The sequence below is a fragment of the Ammospiza caudacuta genome, chromosome 5, assembly GCF_027887145.1.
Source record: "Ammospiza caudacuta isolate bAmmCau1 chromosome 5, bAmmCau1.pri, whole genome shotgun sequence".
Lineage (NCBI taxonomy): Eukaryota > Metazoa > Chordata > Aves > Passeriformes > Passerellidae > Ammospiza > Ammospiza caudacuta.
The window spans coordinates 53,370,324-53,394,782 of NC_080597.1; the positions used below are offsets into that span (position 1 = coordinate 53,370,324).

The following is a 24,459-nucleotide window of genomic DNA, read 5'->3' on the forward strand; positions in this document are numbered from 1 at the left end:
CAGAGAAGAATTTACAGTTTTCATGCACAAGATAATTTCTATATGTCGATTTCCTAAATTTCTACATATTGCTTTTCCACTCTGAAGAAGCCAATTAAATTTACTTTGTACAGAGTCCTAATTTTTCAGGCAGATTTCGTTTTTACAGGAATATATTAGGACCCTCAGAGCTAAGAATGTCTCTTTATTTCAGAACACTGAGAACATTTTGTTTCAGATATAGCTTCAACTATTTTTTAATGCAGAAAAGTAAAATATCAGCCAAAGTATTTAAACAAACATACAACTTCAGTATCTGCATTGAATGATTACTGCTATCCTTTCCACTTTTTTTCTATACTGCTGGATTTGACATTGAAACTTTTAAAGTTTAAGATGTGCTTTCTGTCAATAAAGTCTTTTAAAGCTGTAAGGCCCTTAAGGAAGTAGTTCGCCGTGTCTGTATAATGTTTTGCACACTGGGGCACTGATCTGGTGGAACAAATCAGAATTATCCAATAACTTCTGCCTACAACCTGTTTCAGTCACAATAGAGGCTTCTGAAAATGCTCTGTAGCTGCAGTCAATATCAGCCCCTTACAACTTCCACAGGAGCAGCCCAGTGCAAAGGTCTTCACAAGTCCCATAGCACATGTGGCAGCTAAGTTTGGAGGTCTTCTAGATTCTTTTCTCCATGTCCAAACCTGCATGAAATGTAAATTATTTTCTTCCTGAGTAATCAGGAGGAACAGAAACTTATATTATTATAGCTTACAGATTAATATTCAACTTCTACATCAGAACATTAATAAAAGGCCACCAAGAACCACGACATAAGCAGAACTTGCACTAGATCAGCAGGGAATACAGCAGGGAACAGAAATAGGAGTTGATTATGTCAAGAACAATTGATTTGAGCTTGAAAAAAAGCACAAACAGCAACAAAACTGCCTAGAGAAAAATTAGCTGTTCTCACCTAGATTCTTAACTGTATGTAAAATATGTTGCCCTGGCAGACTAAAATCTGAGCATCTGAACTCTCCAAGCACTGAACATTATTAAGCTAAAGAATACCTCTTTTTCCAAAGTGGTAACAAGTTAGTTCTCTTCTCAATAATGCGATAAATAAAATACACGAACTATCTATAGTCTATCAAACTATTTCTTCATTTCATTTAAAATGCTGCAGTCCAAGGCCAGCTGTGTGTTTGATACAGCAAGATTGATTCTGAAATTAGTCACATTAATTCGTCTTTCTACTTTCAGTAATACAATTCAGAAATTGTGGTTTTCCCCTGGGAATTGCATCTTATTTTAGATTCTCTCTCTTTCCTAGTAAGCAGGATATCTCTTGAACAGTAGAAAAAGCCTATAGTTCTCATTTTAAATTGTTGGTATTGATTAGGAGCTTTGCCTGAATAATAAGTACTAGAATTATATATTATATATTAATATTATATATTTTCCATGAACTTTTCTGCACTGAACAGGACTTCACTGAAGTAGATAAGTTACCTCAAGTGTTCAGATAAAAAAGGTATCTATTGAAACACTGTAAGCTTAGCAAAAAAATACAAAACCTTGTTCAAAATTCAACACACCAGGCAAAAGCACTGATTTATTACGCTACCGTAAAAAACCTGTGGTGCAGAAATAGGATCAGCCTCAAAATGAGTGTGAGCTGAAATACGATAAATAAAATATTTCCATAGTGTCTCTTATCATGAGAATTTTACATTTACACAGTATAATTTGAATGCTCCATATGAACAAGCTCTTCCATGAATAGTGAAACCAATAAACTGCTGTTTCCTGCAGATTTCTGTTATATTTCCCTTAAAGCTTTCTCTCCCAAGACTCCAAGTTACCCAGTTTTGGATTGCTTTCCATGATCACTGCACTCCTGCCAGGGAAGGGAGCTTTCAGCACACAGGCTCCTGAGCCCACGTTAACCCACTGATGGCTTTTTGCACTGATGGCAGCACCCCCACTCATCTGCTGCCCTTGGTCTTTACGCTGCAGACTCATTAAGAGCTATCTTATCTTTTCCCATTGTACAGTTTATGCTTTTTTTCCTATCTGCCTGTGACACCTCAATGCCTATCTGCCTATCTTCCATGACACCTCAATGCAGTTCTATTGAAACTGGCTCCAGGAGCAAAAATACTGAGGTGTAAGCAAAGGAAGGTTAATGAGAAGCAAACAGACAGCAACAACCATCAAAACATGCCACATTTCTTTAGGAAGCTGTGCTGAAAATTATCAAATGTTGCTGCCTTGGGAAAGCAATGGATTTCACTTTGAAACTGAACTTCCAGAACACTGTTTCACACTGAGACATATTCAAAAGGTTTTTATTTATTGAGTACAGAACAACATAAGGAAGCACTCACCCTATAGGAGATAACTAGAAAATTTAGATTTCTACAGTATACCCTCTTATTAAAACAAAAATCAAATATATTTATTTGAGTTTACAGGAATTTAAGGAATTTTAATCCAAGACTCTCAACTGATTTCAGAGAAGTTCCAAAGTCACAATGGTATCCTTTGGAACCCAGAAAAACTGCAAGACCTCACATCTACAACATGAAGATGAGACAATACAGAAGGAATAATGCTCTTGCTCTTTCAAAAAATATTATTTTAAAAAATATTGTATTTTCTTGTGAAGAAATCTTGGGAAACAACTCTCCAATTTTAATATTGATTGAGAGGTAGAAAACAGATATGATAGGGAATATAACTTCATTGGGTTTAATATGTAGGAAATAGCACATGTTGAAGGTAGAAAAGGATTTAAGCAATGGCATGTAAGAGAAAAGGGGTAGCAAGGAGAAAAAATCCGATGTAGTAAAACTGATACTAAAAATAGTGGAGGGGAAACAAAGTATAAAACCTTTTGAAAATCAGACCTGAGTCAGTCTACACTAAAGTGGATTTCAAGCAGGTGAACAGAAGTTCCAATCATTTTTTTTTAAGTTTCTGAAGTAGGATTTTCTCAAATTATGCCATCAGTGTCATGTAGTTTCTGACTAATATCTAATAATTGAAATTGCAGTGACTTGGATACTGAAAGATGCTGAATTAAGGATATATATTGTATTTGTGGAAGTCTTAAAAAACACTATTTAATATTTCACTTTGGCATATTCCCTTTTCAGCGAGTATTTCCGAAATACTTTCTGAAAGAGCTAACACACATTATGAACTCAAGAGCCACTAAGTAATCCAACTAACTGAATCATTGCATACAGCCAACATTGGCAGCAAGGAAGTCGCATAAAATAATATGCTTATGTTTGGAGGAACACCGCAAAGCTAAAAAGAAAATCCACATTCATCTTCCAACTGAGAAAAAAGCAATTGCAGAAAAAAAAATTTATAATGTTCTTCAGATTAAGTAGCTGAATATTGTTGACACTTTGGGGAGTTTAAGTATTACTGATGAAAAGGAAAAATTATATATTCACCTGTTTGCTACGTAATTCAGCATTCATTAATTAACTGAAATCATGGAGGCTGCATTTCCCAGTCATAAAGGCATTTTTGGGAATATCAACCTAATGTGCCTCATCTGAGCATCTGACCAAGTGCAAGTGTACTGAACAGTGTATCACAGCTACCTCAGCAGCAATCATGGGCTGCTTGTCTGTTTGATTACCAGGTGCTTGTTTCTGTAATAAAACATTATGAATAAGAAGAAGTTAGACTCTTGGGGAGGAGGCATTTGGGAGCACTAGTTCAGTGCTCATATGCCTATTTATGGTGTCATATTCAGTGAAGTGACAATGGACCACTCCTCACAGCTTTTGACATTTATATGTACACTTCCACACATACATATAGAATGTCTTCTAAGCAGGTATATCTATGCTTACAGGGAGTCATAGGTATGTTTATATATAAAGTATACCAAATTATCAGGGAAAAAGGATTGAAAAGAGCCTATTCCTTCTAGTAGATTCTCTTCTTATTTTTAAGAATAAAATCCAGTTAAGCCTCATTTCCTCCAAGTCTGAGTTCCACATATAAGGCTTTAGTATGTTTTTTTCTTTAATCGATGGGCATAATGCAGAAAAAGATGTTTCTATCTGCAGCAGATCATCACATTTTTAGAAGCAATACTGCTGCTATCACAAGAGTGGCCCATTAACTGGAGCACAGCAGTGAGGGAATCACATCTGAAATGTCATCAGCAGCTCTTTTGGTACAAACTGTGCTTAAAATAGCCCTGTACACACTGAGGCCTGACTTGATATAAAGATTTCAAATAAGAGCACAGAAAAGCTTCATGGTTTTGTTTGGGGCTTTTTCATTTTACATGTGTTCAATTTTATTCAAAAAGACACAGGGCTCCAAAGAGCTGGATTCCCCTTAAGTTTTATTGCCTATGATCCAAAATAATGCCTTCCTTAGCACGTTTTTTTAATAATGCTTTAAATACAAATCAGTGGAGTGTCTGGTCAGACCAAGTCTCTTGTAAGTATCACTGGCTGGAATGCTTTAAAAATGTTTTCAAGCTATTTTTCTGTCTCAACACAGAATGATTCTTCATGTAAAATTCTGCTTTTGTAGACTGGATATAAAGCTCAATTAAGTCAGAAAGCCAATGGGTTTTGAAATTGGTCCCAGGTCTTTTGGTTTACAGGTGGCAATCTTTAGCCAGCCTGCAGGGAAGTGATATTTGTTTTACTGCAGAGCTATTGTAGAAAATTTTTACATTGTGGATACACAAGGTAGTTAACACACAATATCTAATATGAAATATTTTGTGTTTGAGATCAGAAGACATCATGTTACCAATTCATCTTGACTCCCAGTGGTCAGTGTAAGATGAGCACCACGTCAGCCAGGTCACCAAGCTGTCTATATCACTGTCCTAAAAGATGCTTTGGCATCTCACAGTCATTTGTAGAGCAGTATTTGTTGTACTCCTGCTGTGAAAGAATGAAATGCACATTACTGACTTAAAGGGGAGAAAAGACTTCATGCTTCACTTGGCTGTGAGAGAAGTGGACTCAGTCTCTAGAGGAAGATCATCTGGGTTGCAAGAATAGTTCCGTGGTTACCAGTTACACAAAGACATTAAAGACTCAGGTGCAATTTCCTACCTGAACTTGAGTCCCTGGACAATTTTGAGCATTCATCACAAGTGACATTCATCTCTAAGAGGCATTTTTCTAGTCTACATTATGAAAAAGTCTGTCTTTTGGACAATAGGAAGAGAAAAGATCTCCAGAAAGTGAATCACTTTCAGATACCCCTGGGAGACTTCATAAAAAAGCAGGATTTTTTTTTTTTCCATTCCTCTGGACGTGCTCCTCTCTTATGGTTCATCACAAAAGGAGAACTTCTCATCACAGAAGGCAATGAACTTTAATTAGATGCCTGTTATTTACATGACTAAAAAGCTGGATCCATGTAGGCATTTATGGAAGCTAAACGTTATGATATGAGGAAATTAATTTGTGTCTCTGCAACTTAAATTTTTACCTGCAAGATGTGACACCTTCCTCACAGCCAGACTGTGCAACATTACAATTTATATGACAGCATCAAAATGTCAGTGGAGGCCAGAAGATTGCTTAACATAAATATATAGAAAAGGATGCTGGAGTCAATGACCCCCAACCCCCAAAAGGTATGAATTGAATGCCAGTATTCAAATCTTGTTGGCATTTTTACTAACTGAAGAAAAAAATCTAGAGGGAAATAATCCTGGAGTTTGAATGAACTAGATGATTCTTCAAACACTATGTATGAAATATATTTTAACTATCAATATTATCACTTAAGCCACAAAATCAGCATTTTCAGTACTACAAAGTGGATGACATTGTTTATTTGTATTCAGTTCCATTGAATTTTTCAAGGCAAAATTCTCACTCCTCCTCAACCTCCAAGTGAGTTGGAGATTCTAGTAGCAACATTTTTTTTCATTCTCTGTGTGTTAGATACAATAGTTTATTTCAGGACTTAATACAATCTATTTTTTAGTTATTCACACTCTTTATTCTGTAACTGTAGTCTGCCTCTTTCAATATTAGAAAGGCAGGATGCAGTTCAATTGTTAATGGTCCAGATATAAACAAAAAATGGAGTTTGTTCTTTAAAATATATCTATGATTTGCAACAGCACTAATGATGAAAGTTGTAAGCTTATATTTATCATTAGTTTCAACTGAAGTATTAGTTTCATAATCTTTTGCCAGAAAAAAAAGGAAAAAAGAAAGACCCTTTTGTTTGCTTTAGAGAACACTTGAGTTTTCTTCTGCATAAGGAACTGACTGCAACTACAGTTGTGTCGATGCACCTCACAAAGTTACCAGGCCTTCATGGAGCTACTTTTGGTCTGAACTTGCAAGGTCTTTGAAGGTAAAAAACTCTGAAGTAAATTAATATAAAGTAACAATGGAGAAAATTTGTGATCAAATAAAGAAATGTTGATTTGCATAAAATTCAAAAAAATAGACAAAATAAAACATGGAGAAATTCTTTGCTAACTGGTGTTCCAAATACTGTTTAGTCAGAGGTAGAAATTATTTCCAAAGCCACCAAGTCAATGGACATTTTTCTTTTAATTTCTTTGACCTTTGAAAAAATTCACCATTTATGTCTTTGAAGGAATGTACAAATAAATGTACTTGATTAGGGATCTGATATCAAAGACCTGGGTGGTCTTTGTTCTTATTTTCCATCATAAACAATTAATCCACCATTGTGTGCATGTCTTATGAGATGTTCTGCCTTAAAAGCAGTCATTTAAAAAGTACTCAAATTCAAAACCTCATCTAAAACTACAGTTATCTGGAAAAGGCTAAATGGAAGATTTGGAACAAAATAGCTCCTGGGTTAGTCTTGTATGCTGTATTAACCTTGAGCAAAATTTTACAGTGCAGGTACTTAACCTACAAGGAAAATTTCATAATGGGAATACTGAGAAACCTGTGGCTATAACCAGTACTACTGGGCCCCAGTATAATATTTCATTTACATTTCTTACAAAGCAATTTTTGTCAATCTTGCTGCATGAATGAAAAATCTCATCCCATAGTCTCCAATTCACTACCCTCATGAACTCATAAAAAGGTCTTTTAACCACTGCTGTGATTTTCAAGTGGAAATAATAAAATGGCAAGAGTTAAATATTAATATTCAGTTCTTACTCTGCGCTTTTCTTTGATACCAATTACAACTTGAACTTCACCTAACTCAAAAAGACTGCAGACTTCTCTCAATTAGCAGTAATAGGATTAATACATAGCTTTGGAATTGAAGATTTAAATAGCAAAAAAAAAAAAACTTGGCAAACGTACACTACATGTACCAAATTAATCTCAAAATAAATATGCAGCCTTGGGTGAAAAAAGTGGGATGTGGAATGCTAGAGATGTGGGGGTTATTGTGGTTTTTCTGCTCTCTTGACAACCTCTGCAGGTAGCATTGCTTTGAAAACTATCATGGCTGTAGAATAACAGTACCTTTTCTTCCTTGTGTTTATGGCCACTGGAAACTTGCTACAATTCACAACAGGTATTCTCCTTTGTACAGCACCAAAGCTCTTTCTGTTTATTAGACTTTTCTCCATCACCACTTTTTATGGTTCTCAGCTTTGTGAGTTTCAAGCAATCTCACAGATTCAAATAATTGCATCTAAATAGCTGTCTCCTGAGAAAGGATAAAATATTTGGTGAAAAGTGTTGGATGGACAAAAGTGTTTCTATACTACAGAATGAACAGCAGGAAACTGAATATGCAATATTCATACTGTCATACTGTTCAGGAATAGTATGACTGTCAAGTCAAGTGTAGATTTATACTGGAATCCTAACTCCTATCATGATCCTCACCTTTCCACTGAAGTCAGTAGGAAGCTGGGAATCCTGTTATGCTTTTCATCCTGGGCCAGCATTTCAAAAAATGCTGATCTCTTTCCAAGTTTGTGGAGCTTCTCTTTGCTGCAGCTGACAAGAAACTGAGTCTCCTTTCATTAACACTGGAAAGGCCTGAACACTCTCAAGGTAGAGATAGCAGTGTTTGCACCATTGTTCTCTACTTTAAAAGTAGAGAAGTCTTTGTTAATTCTGTTTGGGACCTGTTCATATTCTTCATGGGAAGGAAAAAAAAAGCTTATCCCTTGCAAATGGGTTCCTCCCCTGCTTGCAGCACCCATTGAGCAGCACAGGGTTGTCAAAAGAGAAGTTTCACAGGACCCTCTCAAGCTATAATTTCATTCATAAAATTGATACACTCAGGAATGGTGGTGGACACTGAGCCCAGAAGTCATGGAAGAGTTCATATTTTCGTCACTGAAGCCTTTGATAACTAGAAGAATGCAGCTGTTTGCAGAATGCTGATTATGAATTGTCCCAGGACCCTGTAGCTTCCAAGCCTCAGTGAGGGGCAGCATTCATAGGCATAGGCTAAACCTGTGCCAGGGACTCTCCTGACAGTAGGGCTGCCTGGACTTGTCCTAGCCATTGTTAAATGTACAAGAGTGGATAGGCAGCTCACTACTGCTCAGGGTTCCGAGCTGAGAATACACAGGAATTAATCAGGACACCCTGTGATTAAACCATGACTGGGTCTCTTCTTACATCTGTCTTCCACATTTCGCCTCCTTCATATCAAGAATTACAGCAGACTTTAAAAAGAACCACCCTTACAATAGACAGCTTCAAGTCTTTAAAAGGTTGTTACCTGCAATCCTAATTTTGAGACAAAAATCAAATTTTGATTCAGCATTAATGCTCTCTCTAACTGCTGAAGGCAATGGACCTGCTGAACACACTCTTGGAATCACAGTTACATCAGTGATTTCCATACCCAGGAATTATCATACTGAAGTAGGTTAACAGCTGTGCTCAGATGTGTAGAGGTGTGTGCAAGAATAATCATAGCAAAAAATAAAAATGTCTAAAAAAAATTATGAGGTATATGGGAGAAAGAATAGAGACTGTGGACTTTAGACACTGCAAGGTTAAAAAGATGAAGTCTGTGAAGTGTGGAAAAAAGAAGATATATTATAAAAGTCTACAAAATAATGAGTGAGCCTGAGGATCTTACACAGATCTCTCTATTTATTTCCTACCTACCCATCTCTTTTGGTCTCCATTCTGCTCCTCCTCTTTCTAGATCTTCCAAATTGCATTTTGTTCTTTTTCCCAGTTCCCTTTTCCCTCTTATTTATGTGCCCCTTGACATAATTTTCCTTTTTTCTATATACTTCTTCTCATGATAGAAATACTAATACAAAATCTAAGTATTTTCTTAATGTAAATAAATGTAAGCATTATTTTAAAAAAATAAAAATATTATAGTGCACAAAAGTAAAAAGTAACATATTTTAAGTGACTGTCATGAAAAAATCTGTAGAGACAGCCAGCCCTGCTGCGGCAAACTGCTTCAGCAAAGTCTAGGAAGACTTAAGCATAACAACCTCAATTACTATACTGTGGTAATTTAACATAAAATTAAATTTTAAACCTCAAGCATCATCTCATAAGCTAATTCAAAGTGGAACCAAGAAATTTTGAGAATTCTATACTTTCTCTGAAGCAAAAAAAAAAACATAGACGTGGAATGTATTTGACTGTATTTTTGACAAAATGCAGATGCCTACATCCAAGCTAAGTATCTAGATTTTTCTCATTCAACAGGGAGGAAAATATCACTTGGAGGGTGTAATCTGTCTTACTTCAAAGTACATCTTTAAGATAAGCCAGATAAATTGGATCTTAAATGGGTCCATTTGCCCCACTGGCTACAAAAATTGCTAAGGCATCAAATTCAGATGTAGGTACCTGTTCTGGAGATGCGGCATTCACATTCTCTGAAAAATCCCTTCACCCGGGATTTTTCTCCTGGGAAGCTGAGAAGCCTCAGAGGAAAAGGAAAACAATCATTATCTCATTTCCTTCTCCTCTGTTTTGCTCATGTGGAATGTGTTAGGAGATTGTTTACCCACAGGTGATTGTTTCATTGGTTTCTGGTGTGAATTGTTTTGACTTCATTTGCCAGTCAGGGTCAAACTGTGTCAGGACTCTGGAGAGAGTCATGAGTTTTCATTATTATCTTTTTAGCCTTCTGTAAGTATCCTTTCTGTACTTCTTAGTATAGTTAAATATAGCATTCTTTAATATAATATCATAAAATAATAGATTAACTTTCTGAGAACATGGAGTCAGATTCATCATTCCTTCCTTCGTCCGAGGGCAACGCAAATACAATATGGAGATAGGTGAGAGCCCAGTGAAGGTATTCTGAAACAGATTATTAAGCATTATAGATATCTGATCTATTTTAGTTTAAGTATTCTTGTGTTTCTGTATGCTGCTACTGCATCACTTATATACAGCAGTTGTGGCCTGAAGCAAGGCCCTATAATGGTATTAGAGAGCTTAAGGAGGTAGATGGGATATGTACATGGATCTGAAATGGTTCTTCTTGGACATGGAGTGCATTTTCAGGCTTTTAAATTATATATTTTTTGGTGAGAGAAGTAAAAAACTGCCATTCTGTTCTCCCTTTCATAGTGTTTCCTAATCTGTCAAAAATCCTTCCAATTATGTGCCAATCCACCGAAAAACATACCAGCTTAAGAAAGGGTTTGCATTATTGTATGAAGTATTGGAGTTGCTGCAATCAAGAGAGCACATCTAAAAAAGAAACTGGAAAGATGCCAGTGTAGCAGACACTGGGTAAATGAGACTCCCTATATGGGAGATATAAGGCAGGCAGCAGATGACATTAAAGGTATTTGTGACTTTCAGAATACTTTTAAAAAGCCATTACTTCCCTCCTAGCAATGTCTGGATTGGACCTGTCCTATCTTTAAATACAAAATTTGCCCGCAGAAAGGTTTCAAAAGAGAAATTATTGAAATTAAAATAGCAACCTAAACCAATTCTTTCCTAAAGAAATACAACCATTTATAGACAGTGTTTGTTATTATGTTATGTTTGTGAGAAGCTTATCTTCAAGCTTCCTTAGTGTCCTAGGCCACTGCAACAATATTATTCTTCCTAGCCACTCATTGAGAAAATAAATGTAGAGTGAGGATTTTAAAGTGGCTAACAGGCAGACTGTTATGCAGAGCTTTTCCCAGTATATGCAGTAAAACATTACTCTTATGTTTATACTCATTACTCAGGTACCTGAAATCAGCTTCCAATCTCTGTCTGTGGCACACTTTTGCTGTGTATACTGGAGAGTATGTTCTCAATGCTTTGGTGTCTCTTAGCTGTTGAGGGATTTTCTGCAGATTGCCTTTAAATTTTATTTTACACTAGTTAAACAGATAATGCTCCCAAAATCTTTCAAGGTAACTTAGATCTTTTTTATACTTTAATGATTTACTGGTCTCTGGTTAGTCCTCACCTTCCTACCAGCTTCCTACTGAGGTGGTATGAATTGACACAGCACCCATTAATGGTCAGATCAGCCCAAATACATAACAAAATATCCCTAGTCCTACTGAATTAATTAATTTCTTTATACACATTTTATATGGAAATTTGGTTTATTATTTTGCTGCAATGTTGCTCGTTTCCAATTGATCACAGTCTCTGATTTATGTCTTTGACAAAGTTACAGGTTTTCAGCATAAAGAATCCCAAGAAGAAATGGCCTCAAATTGTTCTAGGGGAGATTTAGATTGTGTATCAGGACAAATTTCTTTGCAGAAAGTGCTGTTAACCACTGGAACAGATTGCCCAGGGAGGTGGCAGTCACCATTCCTGGAGGTATCTAGAAAAGGTGTAGGTGTGGCACTTAGGCACAGAGTTTAGTGCTGGGCTTGGCAGTGTCAGGTTAACAGTGGACTTGATTTTTTAAGGTTTTTTCCAACCTAAAATGTTCTATTCTATTCCATTTGATTCTATCTTGTTAGTTTGTTTTAACTGATTGTTTGAAGAAAATAAAAGATACCAAAATCTCCACCAAAACTAATATTGGACAAAAAACACTCCTAAAGAAAATTAATTTCCCTTCAAAGGGAATTCAGTGTTTAAGGTGAACTTTCATTAATATAGTGGAACACTCCTGAGGAAAGGGCAGCAGGGTGTAAACCTTTGCCCAGTGACTGATGGATGGCATTCCTCATAACACATTGCCTTTCACCTTATCAGGCATTTGTTCAAGAGCAGAAGTCACTTTTTGAGTTACAAGTGGCATCTTACTTTGATCTGGATTTTTTTCCAGAATCTTCAATCAGTGTTTGCTAAAGCCAGCGCATCTTACTTTATAGAGCTTAAAAATACTGCTGGGAAAAATCTGGTGGCTCTTTCACTGCCTTGGGTATTTCTGTAGGTTAACCCGGCTTCCTGCAGAACACAGGTAACTGGCCTCGATCAACACAGAAATTAATCTGACTCAAGATTTTGTGTCACAAAGAAAGGTCTCAGTCTTCAAGCTCTTTCTTGGACCTTTGCTACTGTTTTTAAAGTACCAAACTAATCCTTTCCTGCCACTTTTCAAACCCTTGATCTCAAAGACAGCGTTCTCAATGGCATTCCATGGTAAATCCTCACACAAAATGGATTCCCCATCAGTGCTTGCTCTGGGCAATGAGAAACTGCTTTAAGATGTTTTTATCACTTGACGGCCAAGCAAACCTGCTACATCTGTGAGCACAAGAACTTCTGGGCAAAGAAAATTTCATACTTGCCAAAAGGTACACATCCCCATCCTTACATACTGTTAACCCCAAGATCTCACTTTACATGTTATTGGCCCTCAGAGATTTGTAATCCCTCCATTCTTCTCAACAAATCCCTTTCTCCTTCCAAACAGCCAACAAAGACTTTGCTGAGAAACCTCTAGCAGAAAATTTACTCAGTAGTAGTAAGTCTTGCTACAAGGCAATGACAACGGGTCCTTAACAGTGTGCTGGCACCCCACAAAGGGTGGGTGGGTCTAGAAGTCAACCTATCTATAGGTATATAACTTAAAACACTGCCACTTGATTATGCATTGGACACAGTTTCTTGTCCAAATTCTGAAAGCTGCCATGAAAAATACCTCCAGTCTCCTGATATTCTTTGAGTTCTTCTGGAGTTGTTCCTTCCTATCTGTCCTAATTTAGGTACAGGAATATTTTTTGTTTTGTCTTTTTCTTTCTTTGATCCTTGCTTTTCAGTAATATGTGACTTTCCGTACCTTTTTATCTTTTACTTCTTTATCTTTTTCTCTCCCCTAATTTGTTTTCTCAAGATTTTTTTCTCAGCCCTTCCCATTTCCCTATCTCCTATTTTTTCACCATTTCTCTCTCCTATTCCCCCTTGCTTTAAATTTCTGCAGCGCCCTTTTCTCCATCTTTTCCCACTTCTATTTGCATCATGATTTCCAACCTGCAGAGAAATGCTATCCTCACAGGCTCTGCAGCACCCTTTGATCACCCTCTAGCCTCTGCAAACCTGCTCCTCCAGCAGCTCCAGTTAACCCAGAGAGCCCAACGAGGTTGAGAGGGACTCCTGTGGCGGCAGGAAGCAGAGCAGGGCTAGCCTTGCCCCGAAAGGTGAAGCAGAGGGGGTCACTTTGCCAAAGGAGAGAGATTGGCAAGAAAATATGGTGCCAGCCACATGCTGCCTCATTCATGTTCCCCCAATTAAAGCAGCCTGTAGGGAAAGTAGCATGCCACTGCAGTGCACTGGTGTACTGACCCCTCTGAGTGCTTGTTAGTGCTCACCATACTCAGCATTTCCTCTCCCTGATTGATAGGACGATATGTGTGTGTATGGCAGAGAGCAGATTCATTACAGCACATTAGCCAGACAGGCAGACAAATGCCCACAGGGGCAGAAAAGCTGTGAGGAATAAATAAAAACTTTATTATTTTTCTAAAACTTCTTTTCCCCAGGCTACAGTGAAGAATACTGGAGGAAGGGGAGAGTGGAGGGAGCCCAGAAATGAAGGGGAGTGGTGAGAACTGGAAAGAAAGTTTATTAGCAGTCAAAGAAAGGCTTAAAATAGTCATTGTTGGATTCAGAGTTTGAATCTCTATTTATATTTTTATTTTTGGTCCCACTGCAAACTAGGAAAGAAAGGTTCAGTGCATCAGATACCAAGTTATCAGAACATTCCTGATGTAACACGTCTGAAATGTCTGAAACCCGGCTGCTCCACTTACTGAAATTTACAATTCTTCAGTTTTAAAAATGAAAAACAAACTAGTACCAGCCTTTATCAACAGCTGCCACCATGTGGTATTTAAAATACCACAATTACTATCAAATAGAAAGAAATATGGTGGCATCATCTAATCTGTCCAGTGCCAGGTTTGTAGCCTCCACTCAGCAGCTCACAGCTCACAAGAGGTGACGTGGCTGTGAGGCAGCTCTGCAGCCCTGCACACTCTCTGCTAAGGTCAAGGACTAGACAGCCCGTGCAGAATTGTCCTGGACACCACAGCCACTGTACCAAACCACTTGTCCATCACCAATCCTTGGAGATGGGGCACCAGAGCACAGTCCAGAACTGCCCCAGGCTTTCAACAACAGTGCATGAAAAAATGTACCCCCAAATGGCTGGTGCCAAAACCTTTTCTGCCAGGCACAGACTTACCAGGCTGCAGCATCCTCTCTGCCTCTGTCATGAGATGCTGCCTGCTCTGACAAGGGGCAAGGAAGCAAACATGGAGCTGCTGGACTCTGTTCTCACTGCCTGCTGGCTGGATCTTAGCCTGTCTGCTGTCTGGAAATACATTGTGGTGCTGAAAGAAAACTCCAGAGACATTCCACTACCCAAGAGGAACATAGAGTGCAAATGTTTTTGCTGAGCTTTAGTGTGTAATGGTCCAGGTCCAGCCCTGGACCATTAGACAGTTGATCCAAAGAGTAATGATTTAAAGGACATGATTTGAGACAGCACAGGGACAAGATTTAGTTAGTTTAATACCTTGGTATTTGCTTGCTTGAGCCCTATTTTTTTTATAACATTGTAATTCCAGCAGCTTCATCCTCACCTCTCCCCTGATTTCATTTAGACGCACTCTAAAATGAGCTAAATGTGTTAAAATTAAGAATAGCTTTTGGCAGATAACACAGCATTCTGAAATCTGCTTTGTAAATATCTACTGGTAGTATAGGTACCTCTGAGATTGCTGGAGCTTTGTCTGATGAAAAGTGTGTTCCCATTGGAAAAAATCCATTGAAGGCAGGATACTGTGAAACTGGCATATGACACTGTGAATAATGTGCATGGGCTTCTTCTCGAGGGTGCTTGTCTGGCCACTTTTGATCCTGTAGCTTTCCTCTGAGCTGAAACTGTAGTCCAGTAAGTGCCTGCAGCATTGCTTTATTTCTTCCCTTCCTACTATTCGCAGAGCTGAAAAAATCACTATAAAACACACACACAAAATAGAAGCAGCAATTTAATTTCTTCAACAATGTATATCTACTATTAAAAAAAATTAAAAACAAAAGCAAAACAAAACTTCAATATAAATCCAAATTGATATTATGTTTATTGGGCACCCATAAGAACACAATCCCTAACACAGTACTGGAAAAAAAAGAAAAAAAAAAAGAAAAAAGGAAAAAAAAAGATGAGAAGAAACAGTTGGCATTCGGTTAACAATCATGTTTGGAGGTTTGTGACTGACTTTGTTATTCCAAGGGAAGCCAGGTACCAGGCTCTTGGGATTAGGTACAAAGGCAAGAAAAAAGTGGACACGTATGAATCTCAAAGGTGACTGCTGGGTTAATAAAACAGTCTGTTTTCTGTTCACCCACTCTTCCTCTCAGTGTGCAAGTACATTAAAATATGTCAAAAGGAAAGCCATTTGCTGGGGAAAAATAATTCAGCTAAAAGTCCAAATTTCCAGCTGGTGTGTTGCCTTAGTGTGTGCATGTGCGCTAACAAAGTGACCCACACATCTCACTGGATGAAAGTTGGTATCCTCATTAAAGTAGAAACAAACACTTGAAAACAGGAACAACTGCCAGTTAAAAAAAGGACCACAAATGAAATGAGAAATCTTCATTTTTCCCCATTCTGTTTCCTACTTGCTCTATAGCAGATACTATATCTATGTATTTAAGTAACTGCTTGAAAAATAATGAAAGAAAAACTGATTTTGTATGCAGTAGCCATTCCCATTTGCTGGAGGAATTGCATTGCTAACAACCATCCACATTATCATCGTGCGTTTAGAAGAAGAAATATTTTCACAGTCCAGTTTCTAAAGTGCCGCATACAACACAACGGTCGGCTCCTGCAAAGAGTCACCCTTTCAGAAGTGAGTAGCTCTGGGGAAGAAAACCTTATATCAGAATTGCTCACACTAGAAAGTGATTGTAGGATCAACCTCCAACCCTTTAAAATAAAAGCACGTTTATAGTGATATATACTGCCTTTGCCCCAGGAAACACAACGAGACTTGAACCCAACCACTAATTCACTGCAGTGTGAACATTTCATGTAATATGAACTGCATGAGACATCAGATCTTCCTTGGCCCAGGCCCTGACAGAAAACACTGTTAGATAAACAGAAAGCAAAATAAGGGAAGTGGTACACCACAGTGTGAGCAGCCTTTTGTTTATTGATGACATGATTTTCCCCGGGGGTGAAAAGAAAAAGAAAAAAGAAGTATTCCAAAATCTCTAATGACCTCAGCAGAGTTTATTATGATGAACCACAGAAACCCTTCATGGGCGAGGTTGGAAAGACCTCTGGGGATCATCTAGTCCAACTGCCCCACTCAAAGCAGGATCAGCCACAGTATGTTGCTCAGGGCTGTGTTGAATTTCAAATATCATCATGGACAGAGATTACACAGCCTCCCCTAGCAAGCTGTTCCAGTGTTTGATCATGTATGCACTAAAAAAATAATTTTTTATGAGGAATTGAAATTTCACCCATTTCAGTTTTTTCCTATTGCCTCTTGGCTTATCATTGGCCACCACTATGACCCTAGCTCCACCTTTTTTCCTCCCCATCCAGTAGGTGTTTACACACAGGAAGGTCATCCTGAACCTTCTGTTCTCCAGGCTGAAGAATGGGAGCTCTCTCACCCTCTCCTAACTCACAAGTTCCAGCCCTTCAGCATCTTTGTGGCCCCTTGCTGACTCCAGTACATCCCTGTCCCTTTCCTACTGGGCAGCTCAGAACAGGAGCAGCACTCCAGCTGCAGCCTCTCCAGCGCTGGGAGAAAGAGGATCTCCCTTAATGCAGGTATGCAGTGTGGGTTCTGATGCACCCAAGGAGAGGCTGTTGGACTTTCTTTCTTTGAAGGGGTGTGCTATGGGCTCATAGCCCACCAGAGTCTCCAGGATCTTCTCTGCAAAGCTGCTTCCCAGATAGACACAGAAAGAACAAGGATCTGGCTTTTCCTTTCAGTGCACCTTCAGTTAAGGCTGTGGTGTTACACACATCACAAAAACTACAGCACAGCTTCTCACAGCAGCCTCTTCTAATGGATACAAGCAAGAGGGAAAGCTGAGGAACAGTCTAGCAAACACATCTGTGCTGATTAAAAATAAAATTAAATTAAGTACTATAATCTCCTAACTGCTGATGTCATTCCTTAGCCACAGAGTTCTTCCATACACAGGCTTTTTGATCCATTGTGCCTGCATTATTTACCATCTCTACAGGTACTGCCAGCATGGTCAGCTCCAGACTAAAGCTCAGCAAAAACTGAAGGCTTTCCATGTGCCCAGAAAGTCACCTTGCTCTTGTGCTGGAGCATCAGGCTGCCTTAACCATGGCACCAGCTGGGGTTGCTTCCCGGCTGTTCTGCAGTGTGAACCATTTCTCTTCATCTCCTCCCTGGCTCTCTCTCCTGTTTCGGAAAGACTGCTTCAGTAGTCTCTCCAAAATAGGAGAGAGGGCCAGGGAGGTAAGAAAGAGAAATTTAATACTTGTAAATTTCTGAAATATGAAAAATGAGAAGGTGGCTGTACCTGCCCCTTCCTGGTCACCACAGTCTTATCATGCCTGTTTGGTGGTCACACTTGCATACTAAAAACCTAATCTTGCAGTCCTTTTGCAAACTAAACTCCCCATTGACTGATATGTCTTTGTATTAAAAAATTTACTGGATATGCAGAGCAGCAGTTCTGAACAAAGGAATTTAGTCATTTTTCTTTTAGTTTTCCCTTCCAAAAATGCCCTAAGGCAGTCATCTATTTCAGTCAATGGAAGGCTGAAAATGTTCAATCAAAAAAAAATCTATTTTTGCGCAATAGAAACATAAAAGACATCTAAAAGCTGCAAATATTATTTTTGTACACATTGAGGACCAGATGTCTTCACATTTCATTGACCTTTTTGTTAACTCTTTACTTGCCAACTTTTTGCCTGGAGCTGCTTTTGACAGTGAAGGAATATGTGTTTATTAAGGAATATATACTTACGATCTTTTAGTTACATTATTGGGGAAAGAGGAGGACAGCTACATATACAAGCATTAAGTATAAAGTACATACAGAAACTTCAAACATTCTTCTATTTATAAAATATTCATTTATCTGTGTAATTTTGCAATTTAAAAATAGAAAAAAAGTTAAAATAATATTTTGAAACTGAAATCCAACCTAACTTACATGGTCTGCACAATATCTTACAAGTAGCCAAACAAAGTAAATAGTAAATCCTATAAATTTCTACAGTAATTTCAAATACAATTTGCTTTATTCAAAAGTGATCAAGTAGTACCAGGATTTTTTTTTTAAAAATCATGCAATATCTTTTTCTTTTATTCTTTATAGTTTTGGGCTTTCAAAATTTTCTAGTCAAAGAAAATTCAAAGAATTCCATTGGAAACAAAAAAAAATGAAAGTTTTGTTAAAATTAAAGCTACATACAAATTATTTCAAAGCAAAAAGTATCATAAGAATTTTTCATGAAGGTTAGGTTCAAGTGAAAGGTAAATACATATGGGCTTGTAAATATTCAGATATAATCCATTATAGCCTTAACTCCAATCTGTAGCAATGGCAACCAATAAACATGTATTTATATTGGTGGCAGTTTAGCCCTTGCCACTCCAGGAAAAATAGGTTGATGTTTAAAAGATGGATATACTTTATGTAATGCAAAGTCTAGCTGCTTTTTAATTTTTTTATTTTCATTCCAGTAAAATATAAGATTCAGAAACTCTGAAAAAGAAAAGAAGCATTACACTCTTCAAAGGGCACAAGGAAATAAATAGGATGAGTTCAAATACTAAGTGATGAAAATGATGGGCAAGTTGGCTTTCTTGAGAATTGGAAAGATAATTCACTAAAACAGATTTTCAGCAATATGGAAAAGGTATATTGGTGCAATAAAAACAGGAATGAGTACTGGTCAGACAGCTGCATTAAGTTAAAAGGGAAGGAATTTGGAGATTTGGAAAAAATACAAATACTGATGCATCACATTATGACTCAGACAAAAGCCCTGCTGTAGAACACTAACATCTAAGAATCACACCTAGAATAATCTAATGAGCAATGCATACCTTTTTGAGCAGCCTACACTTTGAGCAGCAGAAAGATTAATAAAGTGGAAGGAAATTAAATTAAACAGCAAGTATTAATAAGGGACTTATGATCTGACCTATGAAGAAAGCTGAAAGTAATTACATGAGAAATACTTCTAACATATATATGAACATATATAATTCTAACATATACATGTGCTTTTAACATGTATATTATATATAATAAAATATATAATATACCTAATGAAATATATAACATACATATATTTTAAATATATGTTGAAAATGCCAAGAAAGAAACAAGTATTACAAGAGGAAAATAAGTTATTCTTGTAATTATGGTGATATTAAGAATATTAAGTAGAATATCCCAACAATTCTTTATAGAAAATATGGAAAAACAGGGATATATTTTTCCCAAGGAAAAAAAAAGTAATATAATCCCCACCACTTGATTTGTTTAAATTGAGACTTGGCAAGACATTAGTGATGTTATTGTACTGTAGGTCATGATCCTGTATTGGCAGGGGATGGACAAAATGACCTAGCAGGTCTTTTCCCTCTCAATCTTCTTTGATTCTAAAAGGCTCTAAGTCAGATGTTTCCATCATTTGTCTACAAGATCAGCAGAGCTAGAGCTACCACAGGGCGACCAGTAAGGGTGAGGGTGAATGTAGACTGGCTAATAAAATATCAGAAGTCCATAAAAGTCAAGAAATTCTTTCTCTTTTATTGTTATAAATACATAAGTATCTTCTTTTCAGGGTTCAGTGTGAATGACTGCACAGAAAACTAAATTTTAAGACATTGAAAAGCAAAATGAAGAGGGATCAGGCTGGAGTAGCAGCAAAGAAAATGTGCAGTCTGCTACCATCAACTTTTTGAAAATGCAAGTCTCAAAGGTAAGGGAGTAGCAGGACTTCATGCACAAACTTTTTTTCCTGATTACCATTCTCATAGGAACAAATTTTTGAATAAAATCTCCTACCAATAGTTTCATTGATGCCTAGCTGCGCTATCTCCAATTTTTCTTTGCCATTTAATAATATTAGAAAATGATGTTTGAGAAATAACCCAGAACCAAAGAAAGCGATTTCATTTGAGGATATTCAGGAAAAGCCTGTGACTCTGGTGACAATTTGTGTTTGTTGTAATGAAAGCAGGAGGTGGTTACACACGATAGCAGCCACGGGTTGTGAAGATCTGTTGTGGCCTGGGTCTGTTGGGAACACAGACTCTGAGCACCATCCCTGGGGTTCCCTGAGGGCTCCCACCTCCACTCTAGGTCAGAAATGTGTTCAGCTGTGTTGGGTGTCAGGCTTACAGCATGTGAATGGGACAGCTAAACATTACTGCTTACACCCCCATGAACATTGTGTGTCACCCCGCAGACGTGTCCGGCCTAGTGCACCAGTGTGAAGAGACATAAAGGGCAGCATCAGTAAGTCTCCAGCAATGACACTCAGAAATGGGGCTGTCTGTGCGTGTGGCCACCCTATTTTGCCTCTTTCTGAAGCTGAAGAGAAAGCCCTGTGATTTGCTGTTAGCTTCATCTGAGGTCATTATTGCATTCGTATGAGGAAACAGAGAACAGCGTCTCCAGGGAGAGAACATGGAAAGGAGCACATAGGATAAAATAACAAGTCTTTTTTAAGGTAACACCTACCTTTTCTTTTTTCCAATGTATAACAACTAGATATTGTCACCTTTTTACCATTATCTTAATGAAAAATAGCCTATACCCACTTGTATTGTATTGACACTGTTGGTTCTAACTTTTGGCTGTGTTTTTTTGAATGTGTGCATGCACACTCATGTAAGCACAAGCATATTTTGTACCTAAACTAAAATGCATCAGAGCCACCATCAATGTACAATTTAATTTTATTAGCTAATATATCCTTGTGGTGTAATTCTGAGAGTGTTTATGTAACAGAAGTCCCATGGCCTTTTGGAAGGGCATGTGCTCTTCAGTTAGCAAGGGGGTTTGAAAATTCCTCTTCAGTGCATCTTCCTGCCTTCAGAATCGAAGGCAGACTCAAGAACACAAGATATAAAAACCCAATAATTCATTAAATTAATATTTTAACACAATAACAGACATCAGAGACTATAATACAATTAACAGAGAACTTTGAATAATCAGCTCTAGATGCCCTCAGCTGTGACAGCATTTTCCAGTTTGGAAGATGTTCTTTACAGTATTTGTCCCAGAGTCCTTAATATTAATCCATTCACCAGACTACCAAAAAAGGCAGTATTTTCTGTTTTTCGAGTCAAAGACCAATCAATTTCTCATCCTGAAAAACAAACTAAATTGTCTTTATTTTCTTTTCTAAAAAAATTCTATTTTCTCTATTTTTTTAATCAATAGTATATCTGCATAATTTTGCAATAATTTGATTAATTACTCCCTGGTATCCTACAGATTAGCAACTATCCACAGTTCATGACTGCAATACCTTGCCTTGCAGCGCTCAAAGTGGAAATTAGAACAGCACATGGCCAATTAGTATGTTCAAATGCTGATTAATACTGTCAATTTTCTTAATGAAAACATTAGGGACTATGAATACTATGTGCAGGCATCTCTTTAAAAATAATGCATTTGCCATAAATCATCAGTCTGGATATTGACACAAAATGCGTAGCTTGATTTGAAAAGTTACTTTTCAGCTTTGTTTATGTGCTGAGATTTAGGTTTCCAGCTCACAGAGCCCAAACCAGGTGTAATAATTACCAGCACAATGGCAACCGTTCCGTGTGAGGGCTTCTGGGAGCAGGTGATCCCACTGTGCTGGGTGGTTTGGCACTGGGGAAGGGGCTCCTAATGGATGGATGAGGAAAACAAATTTCATCAGCAATCTGGAGTCAAAATTAACAATGTAACTTTGCAGTTTAGGTGGGGTTGTTTTGTTCCGTTTAGATGACCCACTAATCAATACAACTAATTGGGTTCAAAAAAGATAAAATTATGAACTTTTATAGTACAGCCTATAAGGATACATACTTGAAGAACTGCGTACCTCCAGAACAGAAATCAATACTTTTCATCACCAATGTAAAGAAATAAACACAAAATCCTTTGATTGGTACACTTTCTACTGTGAAGACACAAGAATCCTGTCCACCCCAGACAGATGGAAGAGGTAGCCTCTCTGTCACCCCACATTTGTGCCACCACATTGTGAAGTTCCTGTCCAAAAGAAGCAGCAGGATTAGTTCACATCAAATGCCTGTATATGGAGTAAAGAAGCCAGGGAAGACTCCGTACAGCCCTCTCCACCTTCATGCCCAGAGCTCACCTCGCAAGGCACACCCCTTTGCTGACAGCCTGCAGACACGCTGGGTGTTCAGCACAGTGGCACCAGCACAGAGGCATCTCCTTACAGTCAATAGGCACGACTGTGGTATGCTCCTTTCCACTTCCACCCAGAAACTTCAGCACCCACCTCAGGCCGCTCCCTCCTCCAAACTGGGCTTTCTGCAGCCCTTTGGTGTCCATCCAGTAAGAGCTCTAGTACCTCCTAGGCAATGCAAAGCAATGTTCTCCACGACCTTTGATAGAATGTTTGTCTTCCAGATGAAAGAAGAACAAATTCAATTTCCATGGACCCTCTAATGAAAATACACTCTATCCCCTATGGAATGCAAATTCAGATCAGATATGTTTGACAGTCTCTCCTTATGCAAAGTATATCTAAAACAGTGCTATCAACCCATTGAGTTCAATAATGTACAAAAAGCATGATATTTCATGAAATAAATTTTAAAAAATCATTGTTTGTGTTTAAGCTTCTTAACTATTAAGGGGTTTTTTGGTATCAGAAGAGCCAAAACCTTTTATTTTTGAAAGACAGAATGTATGAGACACTATTGTATTCATAAAATTTGAGGGAGTGAAATATTAAAAAAAAAGCACATAACACTAACAAAAATCTCTCCGTTGTATGTACAATCACACTACTTGTTATGGGCTGCATATCAGAAGAATACATCTGGTTGTATTTTTCCTCCATGTATTAAACTTTTAAGCATTTAAAGAGAAAGTGAGGAGAAAGTAACACATTTGATAAATGGGTATATAAGCTGAAAAAAGCTGCCAATGCCATGAATAGTTATGGCATGATGTCCCAAGGAGGCTTGCACTCTAACACATTAACTGTGACCTTTCTATAGGAAAAAAATACCAGGTCTTCATGATCTACACCTTGGGCTAGCCTTGCAGCAGCCACCCGCACAAATTGAGAGCAAGGCATAATCCTGTCAGCCTTACATTTTCTCTGAGCAGTCTGTAACAATGTGTGCAGCAGACCTGTTACCAGAAGCACAGTTGCTACATATTAAATCCGATGAAGAGCACAAAAATCCCCCCACAAACAGTCTGAACACACAAGTGTTCACAGAGAATGTGAATACCTGCTGGCCAGTTTTAAGTTCTGATATTTCTCAACTTTTCAATAGGAGACTTTCCTACTTTTGTGTTCTTCTCCATCTCCCTGTCCCTGTACCAAGGGGAGTCGTGGAAATGAAGATGAAGCATCTCTTTGATCTTTCTTTTGTGACCTTCAGCTGGCAAAAGATCAGCTGTGCAAAAATTTTTTCTCAGTCTCTGCAAATATATGCTGCAGCAATGCTTAAAGTAATACAAGAGGTTTGTTGCTATCGTTTAATTAATCCCAAGAAATTATATGTAATCTACTACTATTGAATCTAATATTATGATATAATGATGATGTTATTATCATCATCATGATCTCCATCATCACTATTATGTTTTACATACATAAGACTTTTCTGATCCTCAGTGTCCTGCTGGGCAAAGGTAAAGTACTATTTTTACCTCATGGTAGCACAATTGTTTTTCCAATAGAAAACTGGAAGAGGTTTTAATGTTGGCCTGGTGAATTTTGTCCATAACTTTACTCTCAGATGTGCTTCTTATACAGAAACCTGCTCACAAAAATTTGCCTGGGGCTGGGTCCAGGAAAGAGAACGTTCAAAGCTCACTTCTCAGGACAATTGATCTCTCATAATTCTCTTTCAAT

At 37.7% G+C, this 24,459-nt stretch overlaps 1 protein-coding gene across 1 annotated transcript in view; it reads right to left on the reverse strand.

The window, feature by feature from the left end:
* Positions 1 to 15,272, reverse strand: part of TFEC (transcription factor EC) — an 84,132-nt gene extending 68,860 nt beyond the window's left edge. The window contains exon 1 of the mRNA XM_058805360.1: positions 15,072 to 15,272. Coding sequence (XP_058661343.1) covers positions 15,072 to 15,272 — 201 coding nt within the window. The remainder of the gene's footprint in view (positions 1 to 15,071) is intronic.
* Positions 15,273 to 24,459: the final 9,187 nt, after the last annotated feature.